General features: G+C 58.4%; 1 protein-coding gene across 1 annotated transcript in view; it reads right to left on the bottom strand.

The window, feature by feature from the left end:
- Window positions 1-10,530: 10,530 nt before the first annotated feature.
- Window positions 10,531-17,976, bottom strand: part of CFAP70 (cilia and flagella associated protein 70) — a 44,814-nt gene continuing 37,368 nt past the window's right edge. The window contains exon 27 of the mRNA XM_060261018.1: window positions 10,531-11,492. Coding sequence (XP_060117001.1) covers window positions 11,412-11,492 — 81 coding nt within the window. The 3' untranslated portion in view covers window positions 10,531-11,411. The remainder of the gene's footprint in view (window positions 11,493-17,976) is intronic.

Below are 17,976 nucleotides of genomic sequence, written 5' to 3'. Positions count from 1 at the left end.
AGAAGGAAGGAAGGAAGGAAGGAAGGAAGGAAGGAAGGAAGGAAGGAAGGAAGGAAGGAAGGAAGGAAGGAAGGAAGGAAGGAAGGAAGGAAGGAAGGAAGGAAGGAAGGAAGGAAGGAAGGAAGGAAGGAAGGAAGGAAGGAAGGAAAATAAGATAGGGAGGGAGGTGGAAAGAAAGCAACTTTAAATGCATTCTCCAAGTCACGGGCTGGCTTGGCTTGGAGAAGTGATTTGAAGAAGTGATTCTGCAAGCTGGCTGATGGGGGGGAGGGGGGGGTTCAAGAGCCACACAGTAACTATGAGCCACATGTGGCTTCCAAGCCACAGTTTGGCTACCCCTGATCTAGTCCAACATCCCGTCTTACACAGTGGCCAGCCAGTTCCTCTGGAGGGCTGACAACAGGACACAGAGGTTGAGGCCTTCTTCTGATAAGAGCATCAGAAGAGCCCTGCTGGATCAGACCAGTGGTTCATCTACTCCAGCTTCCCAGCTCACGCAGTGACCAACTAGTTCCTCTGGAGGGTCAACAACAGGGCACAGAGGCCAAGACCTTCATGATCCCTGCTGGATCAGACCAGGGGTCCATCTAGCCTGGCATCCTACGTCAAACAGGGACCAACCAGTTCCTCTGGAGGGCCAACAGAGCAGGGCTACTGAGGCCTTCCGCTGATGTTGCCTCTGAGATTCTGGCCCTGCCTCTGACCACAGAGGTACCCCACCCCAGCCACCACGGCTAGTCACTACTGAGAAACTTCTCCTCCATGAATCGATCTAAACCTCTTTTCAAGCAGGTTATTCCTGTGGCCATCGCAACGAGTTCCACATTTGAATGACTCTCGGTTTTAAGCAGCATTTACTTTTATATGTGGAATTCACTGCCACAGGAGGTGGTGGCGGCCACAAGCATAGCCACCTTCAAGAGGGGTTTAGATAAAAATATGGTGCAGAGGTCCATCAGTGGCTATTAGCCAAGTGTGTGTATATATGTGTGTATATATATATATATATATATATATATATATATATATATATATATATATATATATATATATATATATATATATATAATTTTTTTGGCCACTGTGTGACACAGAGTGCTGGACTGGATGGGCCATTGGCCTGATCCAACATGGCTTCTCTGATGTTCTTACTTTTGTCCATCCTGAACTCATCAACTTCACTGGATGCCCTTCAGGTCTAGTATTTTGGGAGCGGGAGAATCTATTCTCTCCTCGCTGTGCCTAATGTTATAAACCGCTATCCTATCTCCCCTCCCCTCCTTATCTCTTTTCTAAAAACCTGAAAAGTCCTAGATTTTTAGCCTTTCCTCCTCAGGAGGGTGCTCCAGCCCCCTAATTAATCTTGGTTTCTCTCCTCTGTACTTTTCCCAGGTCTGAAATGTCCTTTTGGAGTCTGTGGATCAAACGGATGACCCACAAGTCAGCTGCCTTGAGCCTCAGAGCAAACGACAAGCTATAAGATTTAGCAAGAAAGGAAAAGGAAAGATCCTCTGTGCAAGCACCAGTCGTTTCCGACTCTGGGGTGACATTGCTTTCACGTTTTCATTGCAGACTTTTTACAGGGTGGTTTGCCATTGCCTTCCCCAGTCATCTACACTTTCCCCACAGCAAGCTGGGTCCTCATTTTACCACCGACCTCAGAAGGATGGAAGGTTGAGTCAACCTCGAGCCGGCTACCTGAAAATCCAGCTTCCACTGGGGATCGAACTCAGGTCATGAGCAGAGCTTAGGACTGCAATGCTGCAGCTTTAACACTCTGCGCCACAGGCTCTTAAGATTTAGCAAACCAACGGATAAACTTTGCCCCGCATAACCTTTGACTCCCCAGCACCCCTCAAGCACTCCATCCCCGGGGGATGCCAGCCTCCAGGTGGGACCTGGGGATCACCCCAAATTACAGCTCATCTCCAGACTGCAGAGATCAGTTCCCCTGGAGGCTTGGGAGGGCGGACTCTGTGGCCCTGTACATAGGGATGCCAGCCTCCAGGTGGGACCTGGAGATTCCACCCCCTTCCTCCCCGAATTACAGCTGTTCTCCAACCTACAGAGATCAGTTCCCCTGGAGAAAATGCCCCAGACACCCTTTGAGAATAAGTCTCCATAGGGAATAACAGAGTGCCCAGCAGACATTTCCCTCCCCCCCTCACTTTCTAATGACCCTGATATGGGGGGAGGGCCTCCAAACCGGGAGATCCCCTGCCCCCACCTGGGGATTGGCAACCCTAGCCTCTCCGCGCTCCTCATCCTCCCTCCCTCCTGGCCCCCCAGGCCCAGCCGGCTCTCACCTTCCCCCAGCAGCAGGATCCGCACGTCCCGCCTCATCCTCGCGGCTGCTTCGGGGCTTCCCGCCCTACAAGCCTCCCCCTCCTCCTCACAGAGCAAGGAGGCTTCCCCGCCCCACTGCCGCCGCCGCCTCCACACCCACTTCCGGTTCCGGCCTCCCGGACTGCACCATAGCGCTCCGGCGCCCAGAAGGGACAGCGAGGGGGACTCCGCCACCTGCCGGAGGAGGTCTTTTAGGTCGCGCCAGGGAGAGCGGCGGCGGGAAGAAGACGGCGGAGCAGCGCCACCTAGAGGGCAAGTGGGGAATCCCGGGTTTACTCTGTGAAGGCAAATCCAGGGAGGTTGTAGGCAATGTTCTCTCTAAGCTGCAAAAAAAGTCTTGCTACTAGGGTTGCCAAGTCCAATTCAAGAAATATCTGGGGACTTTGGGGGTGGAGCCAGGAGACTTTGGGGTGGAGCCAGGAGACATTGAGGGCGGAGCCAGGAGCAAGGTTGTGACAAGCATAACTGAACTCCAAGGGAGTTCTGGCCATCACATTTAAAGGGACAGCACACCTTTTAGAATGCCTTCCATAGAAAATAATGGATAGGGGCACCTTCTTTTGGGGCTCATAGAATTGGACCCCCTGGTCCAATCCTTTTTAAACTTGGGAGGTATTTTGGGGAGAGGCACTAGATGCTATACTGAAAATTTGGCACCTCTACCTCAAAAAACAGCCCCCCCCCAAGAGCCCCTGACACCTGCGGATCAATTCCCCATCATTCCCTATGGGAATCGTTCATGGAGATGCATACTGGCTGTGGGGGTAGGGCTTCCCCCGCCGGCCAGCTGGCTGGGGGGGGGGGGAAGCCTGTAAAACCAGGGGATCCCCCGCTGGGACCTGGGGATTGGGAAGCCTACTTGCTACTGCATATGTTAGTGTGCTCTGGGGTCATCCTTCCTGAGCTCAGACAAAAATCTGTGAGCTGGAGGCTGAAAATCTGTGAGCTAGCTCATGCTAACTCAGCTTAGAGGGGACCCTGGTATGTTGTTCTGAAGCAGGGAAGGCTAAACTGCGGCTTGGGAGGCACATGGGGCTCCTTCACACTCTTGAAGCCCCTACCACCCCATCAACATACTTGGAGAAGGCACCTCTCTCTTTAAATCACTTCGCCAAGCCAAGCCAGCCAGCAGCTTGGAGAATGTTTAAAGTTACTTTCTTTCCACCTCTCCCCTCCTCCCTCCCCCATCTATTTGCCTTCCTTCCTTCCCTCCCTCCAACATCTGATGTTCATAGCTTGTGGCGCTAAAGGAAAAGGAAGGGTCCCCTGTGGAAGCACCAGTCGTTTCCGACTCTGGGGTGACGTTGCTTTCACAACGTTTTCACGGCAGACTTTTTACGGGCTGGTTTGCCATTGCCTTCCCCAGTCATCTACACTCCCCCCCCCCAGCAAGCTGGGTACTCCGTTTACCAACCTCGGAAAGATGGAAAGCTGAGTCAACCTCGAGACAGCTACCTGAAAACCCAGCTTCCACCGGGGATCAAACTCAGGTCATGAGCAGAGCTTAGGACTACAGTACTGCAGCCTTAACACTCTGCGCCACGGGGCTCTTCGTGGCTCTAAAACATGACCTTTATTTTATGTGGCCCTTATGTTAAGGAAGTCTGGTCACCCCTGGAAGCAAGAGAACAAAACTAGAGGCCAGTGGTACCTTTAAGACGAACCCAATTTAATTCTGGGTATGAGGTTTCGTGTTCATGCATGCTTCCATGCAGAAGGTCCCAGGTTCAATTGCCGTCCTCTCCAGTTAAAAGGACCAGACAGTAGTTGATGTGAAAGACCTGTCTGTCTGGGACCCTGGAGAGCTACTGCCAGTCTGAGTAGACAATCCTGACCTTGAGTGACCCAAGGATGAGATTCAGTAGAGGACAGCTTCATGTGTGTTGGTGTTGGAAAGCCAGTTTGGTGTAGTGGTGAAGTGTGTGGACTCTTATCTGGGAGAACCGGGTTTGATTCCCCACTCCTCCACTTGCAGCTGCTGGCATGGCCTTGGGTCAGCCATAGCTCTGGCAGAGGTTGCCCTTGAAAGGGCAGCTGCTGTGAGAGCCCTCTCCAGCCCCACCCACTTCACAGGGTGTTTGTTGTGGGGGAGGAAGGTGAAGGAGATTGTGAGCTGCTCTGAGACTCTTCGGAGTGGAGGGCGGGATATAAATCCAATATTTTCATCTACCTCACAGGGTGTCTGTTGTGGGGGAGGAAGGGAAAGGAGATCGTGAGCCGCTCTGAGACTCTTTGGAGTGGAGGGCGGGATATAAATCCAATATCTTCATCTACCTCACAGGGTGACTGTTGTGGGGGAGGAAGGGAAAGGAGATTGTGAGCCGCTCTGAGACTCTTCGGAGTGGAGGGCGGGATATAAATCCAATATCTTCATCTACCTCACAGGGTGTCTGTTGTGGGGGAGGGGAAGGTAAAGGAGATGGTGAGCCGCTCTGAGACTCTTCGGAGTGGAGGGCGGGATATAAATCCAATATCTTCATCTACCTCACAGGGTGTCTGTTGTGGGGGAGGAAGGTAAAGGAGATTGTGAGCCGCTCTGAGACTCTTCGGAGTGGAGGGCGGGATATAAATCCAATATTTTCATCTACCTCACAGGGTGTCTGTTGTGGGGGGGGGGGAAGGGAAAGGAGATTGTGAGCCGCTCTGAGACTCTTCGGAGTGGAGGGCGGGATATAAATCCAATATGTTCATCTACCTCACAGGGTGTCTGTTGTGGGGGAGGGGAAGGTAAAGGAGATTGTGAGCTGCTCTGAGACTCTTCGGAGTGGAGGGCGGGATATAAATCCAATATCTTCATCTACCTCACGGGGTGTCTGTTGTGGGGGAGGAAGGGAAAGGAGATTGTGAGCCGCTCTGAGACTCTTCGGAGTGGAGGGCGGGATATAAATCCAATATCTTCATCTACCTCACAGGGTGTCTGTTGTGGGGGAGGGGAAGGTAAAGGAGATGGTGAGCCGCTCTGAGACTCTTCGGAGTGGAGGGCGGGATATAAATCCAATATCTTCATCTACCTCACAGGGTGTCTGTTGTGGGGGAGGAAGGTAAAGGAGATTGTGAGCCGCTCTGAGACTCTTCGGAGTGGAGGGCGGGATATAAATCCAATATCTTCATCTACCTCACAGGGTGTCTGTTGTGGGGGGGGGGGGCGGGAAGGGAAAGGAGATTGTGAGCCGCTCTGAGACTCTTCGGAGTGGAGGGCGGGATATAAATCCAATATCTTCATCTACCTCACAGGGTGTCTGTTGTGGGGGGGGGGGAAGGGAAAGGAGATTGTGAGCCACTCTGAGACTCTTCGGAGTGGAGGGCGGGATATAAATCCAATATCTTCATCTACCTCACAGGGTGTCTGTTGTGGGGGGGGCGGGAAGGGAAAGGAGATTGTGAGCCGCTCTGAGACTCTTCGGAGTGGAGGGCGGGATATAAATCCAATATCTTCATCTACCTCACAGGGTGTCTGTTGTGGGGGAGGAAGGTAAAGGAGATTGTGAGCCGCTCTGAGACTCTTCGGAGTGGAGGGCGGGATATAAATCCAATATCTTCATCTACCTCACAGGGTGTCTGTTGTGGGGGGGGGGGAAGGGAAAGGAGATTGTGAGCCGCTCTGAGACTCTTCGGAGTGGAGGGCAGGATATAAATCCAATATCTTCATCTACCTCACAGGGTGTCTGTTGTGGGGGAGGAAGGGAAAAGAGCTGCTCTGAGACTCTTCGGAGTGGAGGGCGGGATATAAATCCAATATCTTCATCTACCTCACAGGGTGTCTGTTGTGGGGGGGGGAAGGGAAAGGAGATTGTGAGCCACTCTGAGACTCTTCGGAGTGGAGGGCGGGATATAAATCCAATATCTTCACCTACCTCACAGGGTGTCTGTTGTGGGGGGGGGCGGGAAGGGAAAGGAGATTGTGAGCCGCTCTGAGACTCTTCGGAGTGGAGGGCGGGATATAAATCCAATATCTTCATCTACCTCACAGGGTGTCTGTTGTGGGGGAGGAAGATAAAGGAGATTGTGAGCCGCTCTGAGACTCTTCGGAGTGGAGGGCGGGATATAAATCCAATATCTTCATCTACCTCACAGGGTGTCTGTTGTGGGGGAGGAAGGGAAAGGAGATTGTGAGCCGCTCTGAGACTCTTCGGAGTGGAGGGCGGGATATAAATCCAATATCTTCATCTACCTCACAGGGTGTCTGTTGTGGGGGAGGGGAAGGTAAAGGAGATGGTGAGCCGCTCTGAGACTCTTCGGAGTGGAGGGCGGGATATAAATCCAATATCTTCATCTACCTCACAGGGTGTCTGTTGTGGGGGAGGAAGGTAAAGGAGATTGTGAGCCGCTCTGAGACTCTTCGGAGTGGAGGGCGGGATATAAATCCAATATCTTCATCTACCTCACAGGGTGTCTGTTGTGGGGGGGGGGGGGGGCGGGAAGGGAAAGGAGATTGTGAGCCGCTCTGAGACTCTTCGGAGTGGAGGGCGGGATATAAATCCAATATCTTCATCTACCTCACAGGGTGTCTGTTGTGGGGGAGGAAGGGAAAGGAGATTGTGAGCCGCTCTGAGACTCTTCGGAGTGGAGGGCGGGATATAAATCCAATATCTTCATCTACCTCACAGGGTGTCTGTTGTGGGGGAGGGGAAGGTAAAGGAGATGGTGAGCCGCTCTGAGACTCTTCGGAGTGGAGGGCGGGATATAAATCCAATATCTTCATCTACCTCACAGGGTGTCTGTTGTGGGGGAGGAAGGTAAAGGAGATTGTGAGCCGCTCTGAGACTCTTCGGAGTGGAGGGCGGGATATAAATCCAATATCTTCATCTACCTCACAGGGTGTCTGTTGTGGGGGGGGGGGGCGGGAAGGGAAAGGAGATTGTGAGCCGCTCTGAGACTCTTCGGAGTGGAGGGCGGGATATAAATCCAATATCTTCATCTACCTCACAGGGTGTCTGTTGTGGGGGGGGGGGAGAAGGGAAAGGAGATTGTGAGCCACTCTGAGACTCTTCGGAGTGGAGGGCGGGATATAAATCCAATATCTTCATCTACCTCACAGGGTGTCTGTTGTGGGGGGGGCGGGAAGGGAAAGGAGATTGTGAGCCGCTCTGAGACTCTTCGGAGTGGAGGGCGGGATATAAATCCAATATCTTCATCTACCTCACAGGGTGTCTGTTGTGGGGGAGGAAGGTAAAGGAGATTGTGAGCCGCTCTGAGACTCTTCGGAGTGGAGGGCGGGATATAAATCCAATATCTTCATCTACCTCACAGGGTGTCTGTTGTGGGGGGGGGGGAAGGGAAAGGAGATTGTGAGCCGCTCTGAGACTCTTCGGAGTGGAGGGCAGGATATAAATCCAATATCTTCATCTACCTCACAGGGTGTCTGTTGTGGGGGAGGAAGGGAAAAGAGCTGCTCTGAGACTCTTCGGAGTGGAGGGCGGGATATAAATCCAATATCTTCATCTACCTCACAGGGTGTCTGTTGTGGGGGGGGGAAGGGAAAGGAGATTGTGAGCCACTCTGAGACTCTTCGGAGTGGAGGGCGGGATATAAATCCAATATCTTCACCTACCTCACAGGGTGTCTGTTGTGGGGGGGGGCGGGAAGGGAAAGGAGATTGTGAGCCGCTCTGAGACTCTTCGGAGTGGAGGGCGGGATATAAATCCAATATCTTCATCTACCTCACAGGGTGTCTGTTGTGGGGGAGGAAGATAAAGGAGATTGTGAGCCGCTCTGAGACTCTTCGGAGTGGAGGGCGGGATATAAATCCAATATCTTCACCTACCTCACAGGGTGTCTGTTGTGGGGGGGGGCGGGAAGGGAAAGGAGATTGTGAGCCGCTCTGAGACTCTTCGGAGTGGAGGGCGGGATATAAATCCAATATCTTCACCTACCTCACAGGGTGTCTGTTGTGGGGGGGGGGCGGGAAGGGAAAGGAGATTGTGAGCCGCTCTGAGACTCTTCGGAGTGGAGGGCGGGATATAAATCCAATATCTTCACCTACCTCCCAGGGTGTCTGTTGTGGGGGGGGGCGGGAAGGGAAAGGAGATTGTGAGCCACTCTGAGACTCTTCGGAGTGGAGGGCGGGATATAAATCCAATATCTTCACCTACCTCACAGGGTGTCTGTTGTGGGGGGGGGCGGGAAGGGAAAGGAGATTGTGAGCCGCTCTGAGACTCTTCGGAGTGGAGGGCGGGATATAAATCCAATATCTTCATCTACCTCACAGGGTGTCTGTTGTGGGGGAGGAAGATAAAGGAGATTGTGAGCCGCTCTGAGACTCTTCGGAGTGGAGGGCGGGATATAAATCCAATATCTTCATCTACCTCACAGGGTGTCTGTTGTGGGGGAGGAAGGGAAAGGAGATTGTGAGCCGCTCTGAGACTCTTCGGAGTGGAGGGCGGGATATAAATCCAATATCTTCATCTACCTCACAGGGTGTCTGTTGTGGGGGGGGGGGAAGGGAAAGGAGGTTGTGAGCCGCTCTGAGACTCTTCGGAGTGGAGGGCGGGATATAAATCCAATATCTTCACCTACCTCACAGGGTGTCTGTTGTGGGGGGGGGCGGGAAGGGAAAGGAGATTGTGAGCCGCTCTGAGACTCTTCGGAGTGGAGGGCGGGATATAAATCCAATATCTTCACCTACCTCACAGGGTGTCTGTTGTGGGGGGGGGCGGGAAGGGAAAGGAGATTGTGAGCCACTCTGAGACTCTTCGGAGTGGAGGGCGGGATATAAATCCAATATCTTCACCTACCTCACAGGGTGTCTGTTGTGGGGGGGGGGCGGGAAGGGAAAGGAGATTGTGAGCCGCTCTGAGACTCTTCGGAGTGGAGGGCGGGATATAAATCCAATATCTTCATCTACCTCACAGGGTGTCTGTTGTGGGGGAGGAAGATAAAGGAGATTGTGAGCCGCTCTGAGACTCTTCGGAGTGGAGGGCGGGATATAAATCCAATATCTTCATCTACCTCACAGGGTGTCTGTTGTGGGGGAGGAAGGGAAAGGAGATTGTGAGCCGCTCTGAGACTCTTCGGAGTGGAGGGCGGGATATAAATCCAATATCTTCATCTACCTCACAGGGTGTCTGTTGTGGGGGGGGGGGAAGGGAAAGGAGGTTGTGAGCCGCTCTGAGACTCTTCGGAGTGGAGGGCGGGATATAAATCCAATATCTTCACCTACCTCACAGGGTGTCTGTTGTGGGGGGGGGCGGGAAGGGAAAGGAGATTGTGAGCCGCTCTGAGACTCTTCGGAGTGGAGGGCGGGATATAAATCCAATATCTTCACCTACCTCACAGGGTGTCTGTTGTGGGGGGGGGCGGGAAGGGAAAGGAGATTGTGAGCCACTCTGAGACTCTTCGGAGTGGAGGGCGGGATATAAATCCAATATCTTCACCTACCTCACAGGGTGTCTGTTGTGGGGGGGGGCGGGAAGGGAAAGGAGATTGTGAGCCGCTCTGAGACTCTTCGGAGTGGAGGGCGGGATATAAATCCAATATCTTCATCTACCTCACAGGGTGTCTGTTGTGGGGGGGGGGGGAAGGGAAAGGAGGTTGTGAGCCGCTCTGAGACTCTTCGGAGTGGAGGGCGGGATATAAATCCAATCTCTTCTTCTTCTTAAAAGGTGTCCCTCGACTCAAATTGTATTTCAGAATTATGCAAGACAGAAAGCCCAGCAGCAGCATAAAGAGAAACTGCATGTGTTCCATAGGATTGCCACCTCTGTGCTGGGAAATTACTGCAGATTTGGGCATGGAAAAATAGAGATGTGCCACAGAGTTCAATATCCAAAGCAGTCGTTTTCTCCAGGGGAACAGATCTCTCGAGTTTGGAGATCAGTTTGGTGTAGTAGTGAAGCACGCAGACTCTTATTGGGGAGAACCAGGTTTGATTCCCCACTCCTCCACTTGCAGCTGCTGGAATGGCTTTGGGTCAGCCAGAGCTCTCGCGGGAGTTGTCCTCGAAAGGGCAGCTTCTGTCAGAGCTCTCTCAGCCCCACCCACCTCACAGGGTGTCTGTTGTGGGAGGGAAAGATAAAGGAGATTGTAAGCCGCTCTAAGACTCTAAGATTCAGAGTGAAGGGTGGGATATGAATCCAATATCATCTGCTTTGCGATTTCCCATTATGTGTAACCCACCTTTAATCCCTTTGAGACTATAAATAACATAAATAAACATTTAAAAAAAAAAACTGTGGAAAACGAGCTGGGTGTTTTTCTTTAATTAAAATTTTAAAATATTCTCCTCAAACTGTATACCTTCCCTTCTGGCTTAAGTATCTGAGGCCACTCACAAGCTAAAAACAACACGTGACATTAAAGCCTCGGTCTGAATACAGTTATCGGGGTTCTTGCTGGAAACGATCGCCGATGTCAGTTGCTCCACTCTCCTGGAATTGATCTCAGCTTACGGGGGCTTTTCCCAGTCGTCTGAAAGTTACCGTATGCTTGGATGTACTTCCACAAGACGCGGTTCAAAGCATCACATCAGACCTGACTCCCTGTTAGTCATTTTGGAACCGTTTTCGAAGCTCTTCTTTATCGCGGGAGCCTCTGAACAGAGACAGAGCTGCGTATGCAGTTGAATGCAGAGCACCACGAAATAAAACCCTCCACCCTGTCACCCCTGTTGCCGGTCTTGTGGTAAACGACGTTCTTCCTCATTCCACCCACCCCCTTTGCAACATATAACAGCTAGGCTTGAAGCACTTGAATGGACTTAATTAACGCAATCTAAAATTGGGGTTACAGGATACATCCCGATGCCTTGTGGTTCCTTGCCAAAGGTCTGCAGGGGTGTGGCTTGCTCCCTGCACCGTGATGGTATTTGCCATGAGCGTGGAGTTATGCTAAGACAAAAGATAGGAGTGCCCTAGTGCGGAAAGATGGCTGACTTTAGGATCTAAGGATTCTGGAAGTCCCACGATGAGTTTGGGAAGTGAGCAGGGTCAACGACACGACAGTGTTGTGGACCGGGGCTGCAGAATGGCAAAGAGCTGCACCGTGCGGCGGATTTTCTTCCCGCAATGTGCCCGAGCGCCAAGCCATCCCCTGCTCGAACGGCTGAAGCATCTGTAAATCAGGAGTGCTCAGAAAGATGGATCGCCGAAGCCCACCTCCGATTGCACCTCTCGGAGCTCCTGAAGAAGATCCTGGTTGGTCAAGCCCAGCTGTGAAGAGAAGGGAGATGCTTTAAAACAAAGGTCCCCAACATGGTGTCCCTGGGCACCGTGGTACCTGCTGACGCCTTTCCCGGTGCCCACCAAGGCTCTTTAGAGAGTGGAGCTTTTGCCAGCCAGGCTTCCGATGCGCTGATGGAGATTTGATTGGTGGTGCAGATTTTTAAAAACGTTGCTTCGGCAGCAATTACAGAACAAATATCTTAGCTGGGTAATCTGCGACACCCATTTGGGGCTGGCTGCACCTCCGGGGGCTGGCTCCACCTCCGGGGGCAGCCGTTGTGGGGCTGGCTCCACCTCCGGGGGCAGCCGTTGTGGGGCTGGCTCCACCTCCGGGGGCAGCCGTTTTGGGGCTGGCACCACCTCCTGGGGCAGCCGTTGTGGGGCTGGCTCCACCTCCGGGGGCAGCCGTTGTGGGGCTGGCTCCACCTCCGGGGGCAGCCGTTGTGGGGCTGGCTCCACTTCCGGGGGCAGCCGTTTTGGGGCTGGCTCCACCTCCGGGGGCAGCCGTTGTGGGGCTGGCTCCACCTCCGGGGGCAGCCGTTTTGGGGCTGGCACCACCTCCTGGGGCAGCCGTTGTGGGGCTGGCTCCAGCTCCGGGGGCAGCCGTTGTGGGGCTGGCTCCACCTCCGGGGGCAGCCGTTGTGGGGCTGGCTCCACTTCCGGGGGCAGCCGTTTTGGGGCTGGCTCCACCTCCGGGGGCAGCCGTTGTGGGGCTGGCTCCACCTCCGGGGGCAGCCGTTGTGGGGCTGGCTCCACCTCCGGGGGCAGCCGTTGTGGGGCTGGCTCCACCTCCGGGGGCAGCCGTTTTGGGGCTGGCTCCACCTCCGGGGGCAGCCGTTGTGGGGCTGGCTCCACCTCCGGGGGCAGCCGTTTTGGGGCTGGCTCCAGCTCCGGGGGCAGCCGTTGTGGGGCTGGCTCCACCTCCGGGGGCAGCCGTTGTGGGGCTGGCTCCACCTCCGGGGGCAGCCGTTGTGGGGCTGGCTCCACCTCCGGGGGCAGCCGTTTTGGGGCTGGCTCCACCTCCGGGGGCAGCCGTTGTGGGGCTGGCTCCACCTCCGGGGGCAGCCGTTGTGGGGCTGGCTCCACCTCCGGGGGCAGACGTTTGGGGCTGGCTCCACCTCCGGGGGCAGCCGTTGTGGGGCTGGCTCCACCTCCGGGGGCAGCCTTTTGGGGGCTGGCTCCACCTCCGGGGGCAGACTTTGGGGGCTGGCTCCACCTCCGGGGGCAGCCTTTTGGGGGCTGGCTCCACCTCCGGGGGCAGCCATTTGGGGCCTGGCTCCACCTCCGGGGGCAGCAGTTTTGGGGCTGGCTCAACCTCCGGGGGGCAGCCGTTTTGGGCCTGGCTCCACCTCCGGGGGCAGCCGTTTTGGGGCTGGCTCCACCTCCGGGGGCAGCCGTTTTGGGGCTGGCTCCACCTCCGGGGGCAGCCCTTTGGGGGCTGGCTCCACCTTCGGGGGCAGCCGTTTTGGGGCTGGCTCCACCTTCGGGGGCAGCCGTTTGGGCGCTTGCTCCACCTCCGGGGGCAGCCTTTTGGGGGCTGGCTCCACCTTCTGGGGCAGCCGTTTTGGGGCTGGCTCCACCTCCGGGGGCAGCCGTTTTGGGGCTGGCTCCACTTCCTGGGGCAGCCGTTGTGGGGCTGGCTCCACTTCCTGGGGCAGCCGTTTTGGGGCTGGCTCCACCTCCGGGGGCAGCCGTTGTGGGGCTGGCTCCACCTCCGGGGGCAGCCGTTGTGGGGCTGGCTCCACTTCCGGGGGCAGCCGTTTTGGGGCTGGCTCCACCTCCGGGGGCAGCCGTTGTGGGGCTGGCTCCACCTCCGGGGGCAGCCGTTGTGGGGCTGGCTCCACCTCCGGGGGCAGCCGTTGTGGGGCTGGCTCCACCTCCGGGGGCAGCCGTTTTGGGGCTGGCTCCACCTCCGGGGGCAGCCGTTGTGGGGCTGGCTCCACCTCCGGGGGCAGCCGTTTTGGGGCTGGCTCCAGCTCCGGGGGCAGCCGTTGTGGGGCTGGCTCCACCTCCGGGGGCAGCCGTTGTGGGGCTGGCTCCACCTCCGGGGGCAGCCGTTGTGGGGCTGGCTCCACCTCCGGGGGCAGCCGTTTTGGGGCTGGCTCCACCTCCGGGGGCAGCCGTTGTGGGGCTGGCTCCACCTCCGGGGGCAGCCGTTGTGGGGCTGGCTCCACCTCCGGGGGCAGACGTTTGGGGCTGGCTCCACCTCCGGGGGCAGCCGTTGTGGGGCTGGCTCCACCTCCGGGGGCAGCCTTTTGGGGGCTGGCTCCACCTCCGGGGGCAGACTTTGGGGGCTGGCTCCACCTCCGGGGGCAGCCTTTTGGGGGCTGGCTCCACCTCCGGGGGCAGCCATTTGGGGCCTGGCTCCACCTCCGGGGGCAGCAGTTTTGGGGCTGGCTCAACCTCCGGGGGCAGCCGTTTTGGGCCTGGCTCCACCTCCGGGGGCAGCCGTTTTGGGGCTGGCTCCACCTCCGGGGGCAGCCGTTTTGGGGCTGGCTCCACCTCCGGGGGCAGCCCTTTGGGGGCTGGCTCCACCTTCGGGGGCAGCCGTTTTGGGGCTGGCTCCACCTTCGGGGGCAGCCGTTTGGGCGCTTGCTCCACCTCCGGGGGCAGCCTTTTGGGGGCTGGCTCCACCTTCTGGGGCAGCCGTTTTGGGGCTGGCTCCACCTCCGGGGGCAGCCGTTTTGGGGCTGGCTCCACTTCCTGGGGCAGCCGTTGTGGGGCTGGCTCCACTTCCTGGGGCAGCCGTTTTGGGGCTGGCTCCACCTCCGGGGGCAGCCGTTGTGGGGCTGGCTCCACCTCCGGGGGCAGCCGTTTTGGGGCTGGCTCCACCTCCGGGGGCAGCCGTTGTGGGGCTGGCTCCACCTCCGGGGGCAGCCGTTATGGGGGCTGGCTCCACTTCCGGGGGCAGCCGTTTTGGGGGCTGGCTCCACATCCGTGGGCAGCCGTTTGGGGGCTGGCGCCACTTCCGGGGGCAGCCGTTTTGGGGGCTGGCTCTACCTCCGGGGGCAGCCGTTTTGGGGGCTGGCTCCACCTCCGGGGGCAGCCAATTGGGGGCTGGCTCCACCTCCGGGGGCAGCCATTTGGGGGCTGGCTCCACTTCCGGGGGCAGCCGTTTTGGGGGCTGGCTCCACATCCGTGGGCAGCCGTTTGGGGGCTGGCGCCACTTCCGGGGGCAGCCGTTTTGGGGGCTGGCTCCACCTCCGGGGGCAGCCGTTTTGGGGGCTGGCTCCACCTCCGGGGGCAGCCGTTTTGGGGCTGGCTCCACCTCCGTTTTGGGGCTGGCTCCACCTTCGGGGGCAGGCATTTGGGGGCTGGCTCCACCTCCGGGGGCAACCGTTTGGGGGCTGGCTCCACCTCCGGGGGCAGCTGTTTTGCGGCTTGCTCCACCTCCGGGGGCAGCCCAAATGGCTGCCCAAATGGCTGCCCCCGGAGGTGGAGCCAGCCCCCAAATGGCTGCCCCCGAAGGTGGAGCCAGCCCGCAAACGGCTGCCCCCGGAGGTGGAGCCAGCCCCCAAAACGGCTGCCCCCGGAGGTGGAGCCAGCCCCCAAAATGGCTGCCCCCGGAAGTGGAGCCAGCCCCCATAACGGCTGCCCCCGGAGATGGAGCCAGCCCCCAAAACGGCTGCCCCCGGAGGTGGAGCCAGACCCAAAACGGCTGCCCCCGAGGTGGCGCCAGCCCCCAAACGGCTGCCCCCGGAGGTGGAGCCAGACCCAAATACCTGCCGCATATTACCCAGCTAACATCTTTGTGCTGTAATTGCTGCCGAAGCAAAGTTTTTAAAAATCTGCACCACCAATCAAATCTCCATCAGCCCATCGGAAGCCTGGCTGGCAGAAGCTCCACTTTCTAAAGAGCCAGCCCCCAAATGGCTACCCCCGGAGGTGGAGCCAGCCCCAAAACGGCTGCCCCCGAAGGTGGAGCCAGCCCCCATATGGCTGTTTTGGGGCTGGTTCCACCTCCGGGGGCAGCCATTTGGGGGCTGGCTCCACCTCCGGGGCAGCCGTTTTCGGGCTGGCTCCACCTCCGGGGGCAGCCATTTGGGGGGCTGGCTCCACCTTCGGGGGCAGCCTTTTGGGGGCTGGCTCCACCTTCGGGGAAAGCCTTTTGGGGGCTGGCTCCACCTTCGGGGAAAGCCTTTTGGGGGCTGGCTCCACCTCCGGGGGCAGCCGTTTTGGGGCTGGCTCCACCTCCGGGGGCAGCCGTTTTGGGGCTGGCTCCACCTCCGGGGGCAGCCGTTGTGGGGCTGGCTCCACCTCCGGGGGCAGCCGTTGTGGGGCTGGCTCCACCTCCGGGGGCAGCCGTTGTGGGGCTGGCTCCACCTCCGGGGGCAGCCGTTGTGGGGCTGGCTCCACCTCCGGGGGCAGCCGTTTTGGGGCTGGCTCCACCTCCGGGGGCAGCCGTTGTGGGGCTGGCTCCACCTCCGGGGGCAGCCGTTGTGGGGCTGGCTCCACCTCCGGGGGCAGCCGTTGTGGGGCTGGCTCCACCTCCGGGGGCAGCCGTTGTGGGGCTGGCTCCACCTCCGGGGGCAGCCGTTGTGGGGCTGGCTCCACCTCCGGGGGCAGCCGTTGTGGGGCTGGCTCCACCTCCGGGGGCAGCCGTTGTGGGGCTGGCTCCACCTCCGGGGGCAGCCGTTGTGGGGCTGGCTCCACTTCCGGGGGCAGCCGTTTTGGGGGCTGGCTCCACCTCCGGGGGCAGCCGTTTTGGGGCTGGCTCCACCTCCGTTTTGGGGCTGGCTCCACCTCCGGGGGCAGGCATTTGGGGGCTGGCTCCACCTCCGGGGGCAACCGTTTGGGGGCTGGCTCCACCTCCGGGGGCAGCTGTTTTGCGGCTTGCTCCACCTCCGGGGGCAGCCCAAATGGCTGCCCAAATGGCTGCCCCCGGAGGTGGAGCCAGCCCCCAAATGGCTGCCCCCGAAGGTGGAGCCAGCCCGCAAACGGCTGCCCCCGGAGGTGGAGCCAGCCCCCAAAACGGCTGCCCCCGGAGGTGGAGCCAGCCCCCAAAATGGCTGCCCCCGGAAGTGGAGCCAGCCCCCATAACGGCTGCCCCCGGAGATGGAGCCAGCCCCCAAAACGGCTGCCCCCGGAGGTGGAGCCAGCCCCAAAACGGCTGCCCCCGAGGTGGCGCCAGCCCCCAAACGGCTGCCCCCGGAGGTGGAGCCAGACCCAAATACCTGCCGCATATTACCCAGCTAACATCTTTGTGCTGTAATTGCTGCCGAAGCAAAGTTTTTAAAAATCTGCACCACCAATCAAATCTCCATCAGCCCATCGGAAGCCTGGCTGGCAAAAGCTCCACTTTCTAAAGAGCCAGCCCCCAAATGGCTACTCCCGGAGGTGGAGCCAGCCCCAAAACGGCTGCCCCCGAAGGTGGAGCCAGCCCCCATATGGCTGTTTTGGGGCTGGTTCCACCTCCGGGGGCAGCCATTTGGGGGCTGGCTCCACCTCCGGGGCAGCCGTTTTCGGGCTGGCTCCACCTCCGGGGGCAGCCATTTGGGGGCTGGCTCCACCTCCGGGGGCAGCCATGTGGGGGCTAGCTCCAACTCCGGGGGCAGCCGTTTGGCGGCTGGCTCCACTTCCGGGGGCAGCCGTTTGGGGCTGGCTCCACCTCCGGGGGCAGCCGTTTGGCGGCTTGCTCCACCTCCGGGGGCAGCCGTTTGGGGCCTGGCTCCACTTCCGGGGGCAGCCCTTTGGGAGCTGGCTCCACCTTCGGGGGCAACCATTTGGGGAATGGCTCCACCTCCGGGGGCAGCCGTTTTGGGGCTGGCTCCACCTCCGGGGGCAGCCGTTTTGGGGCTGGCTCCACCTCCGGGGGCAGCCGTTTTGGGGCTGGCTCCACCTCCGGGGGCAGCCTTTTTTGGGCTGGCTCCACCTCCGGGGGCAGCCGTTTTGGGGCTGGCTCCACCTCCGGGGGCAGCCGTTTTGGGGCTGGCTCCACCTCCGGGGGCAGCCGTTTTGGGGCTGGCTCCACCTCCGGGGGCAGCCGTTTGGGGGCTGGCTCCACCTCCGAGGGCAGCCGTTTGGGGGCTGGCTCCACCTCCGGGGGCAGCCGTTTTGGGGCTGGCTCCACCTCCGGGGACAGCCGTTTTGGGGCTGGCTCCACCTCCGGGGGCAGCCTTTTGGGGGCTGGCTCCACCTTCGGGGGCAGCCGTTTTGGGGCTGGCTCCACCTCCGGGGGCAGCTGTTTTGGGTCTGGCTCCACCTTCGGGGGCAGCCATTTGGGGGCTGCTGCGCCCATCGCTACAAATGATCCTATTTTGTTTGCACCTCTGCAAGTCACTACTAATGATTGTTTTTTGGTTTTTTTAACACCTTGCAGGTCAAACAAAGTTTTGGGGTCTTCAAATCGCAGCCGACAGGATTGCTGGAATCAGGCTTTTTTTTTCTGTTAGCAGGAAGTCCTTTGCATATCAGGCCACAGCCTCCTGATGTAGCCAATCCTCCTGGAGCTGACAGTAGGCCCTGTACTAAG

This window comes from Heteronotia binoei, chromosome 20, assembly GCF_032191835.1.
Source record: "Heteronotia binoei isolate CCM8104 ecotype False Entrance Well chromosome 20, APGP_CSIRO_Hbin_v1, whole genome shotgun sequence".
In the NCBI taxonomy this organism is placed as follows: domain Eukaryota; kingdom Metazoa; phylum Chordata; class Lepidosauria; order Squamata; family Gekkonidae; genus Heteronotia; species Heteronotia binoei.
Note: the sequence above shows the minus strand (reverse complement) of the source record. Positions and strands in the feature narration are given on the sequence as shown.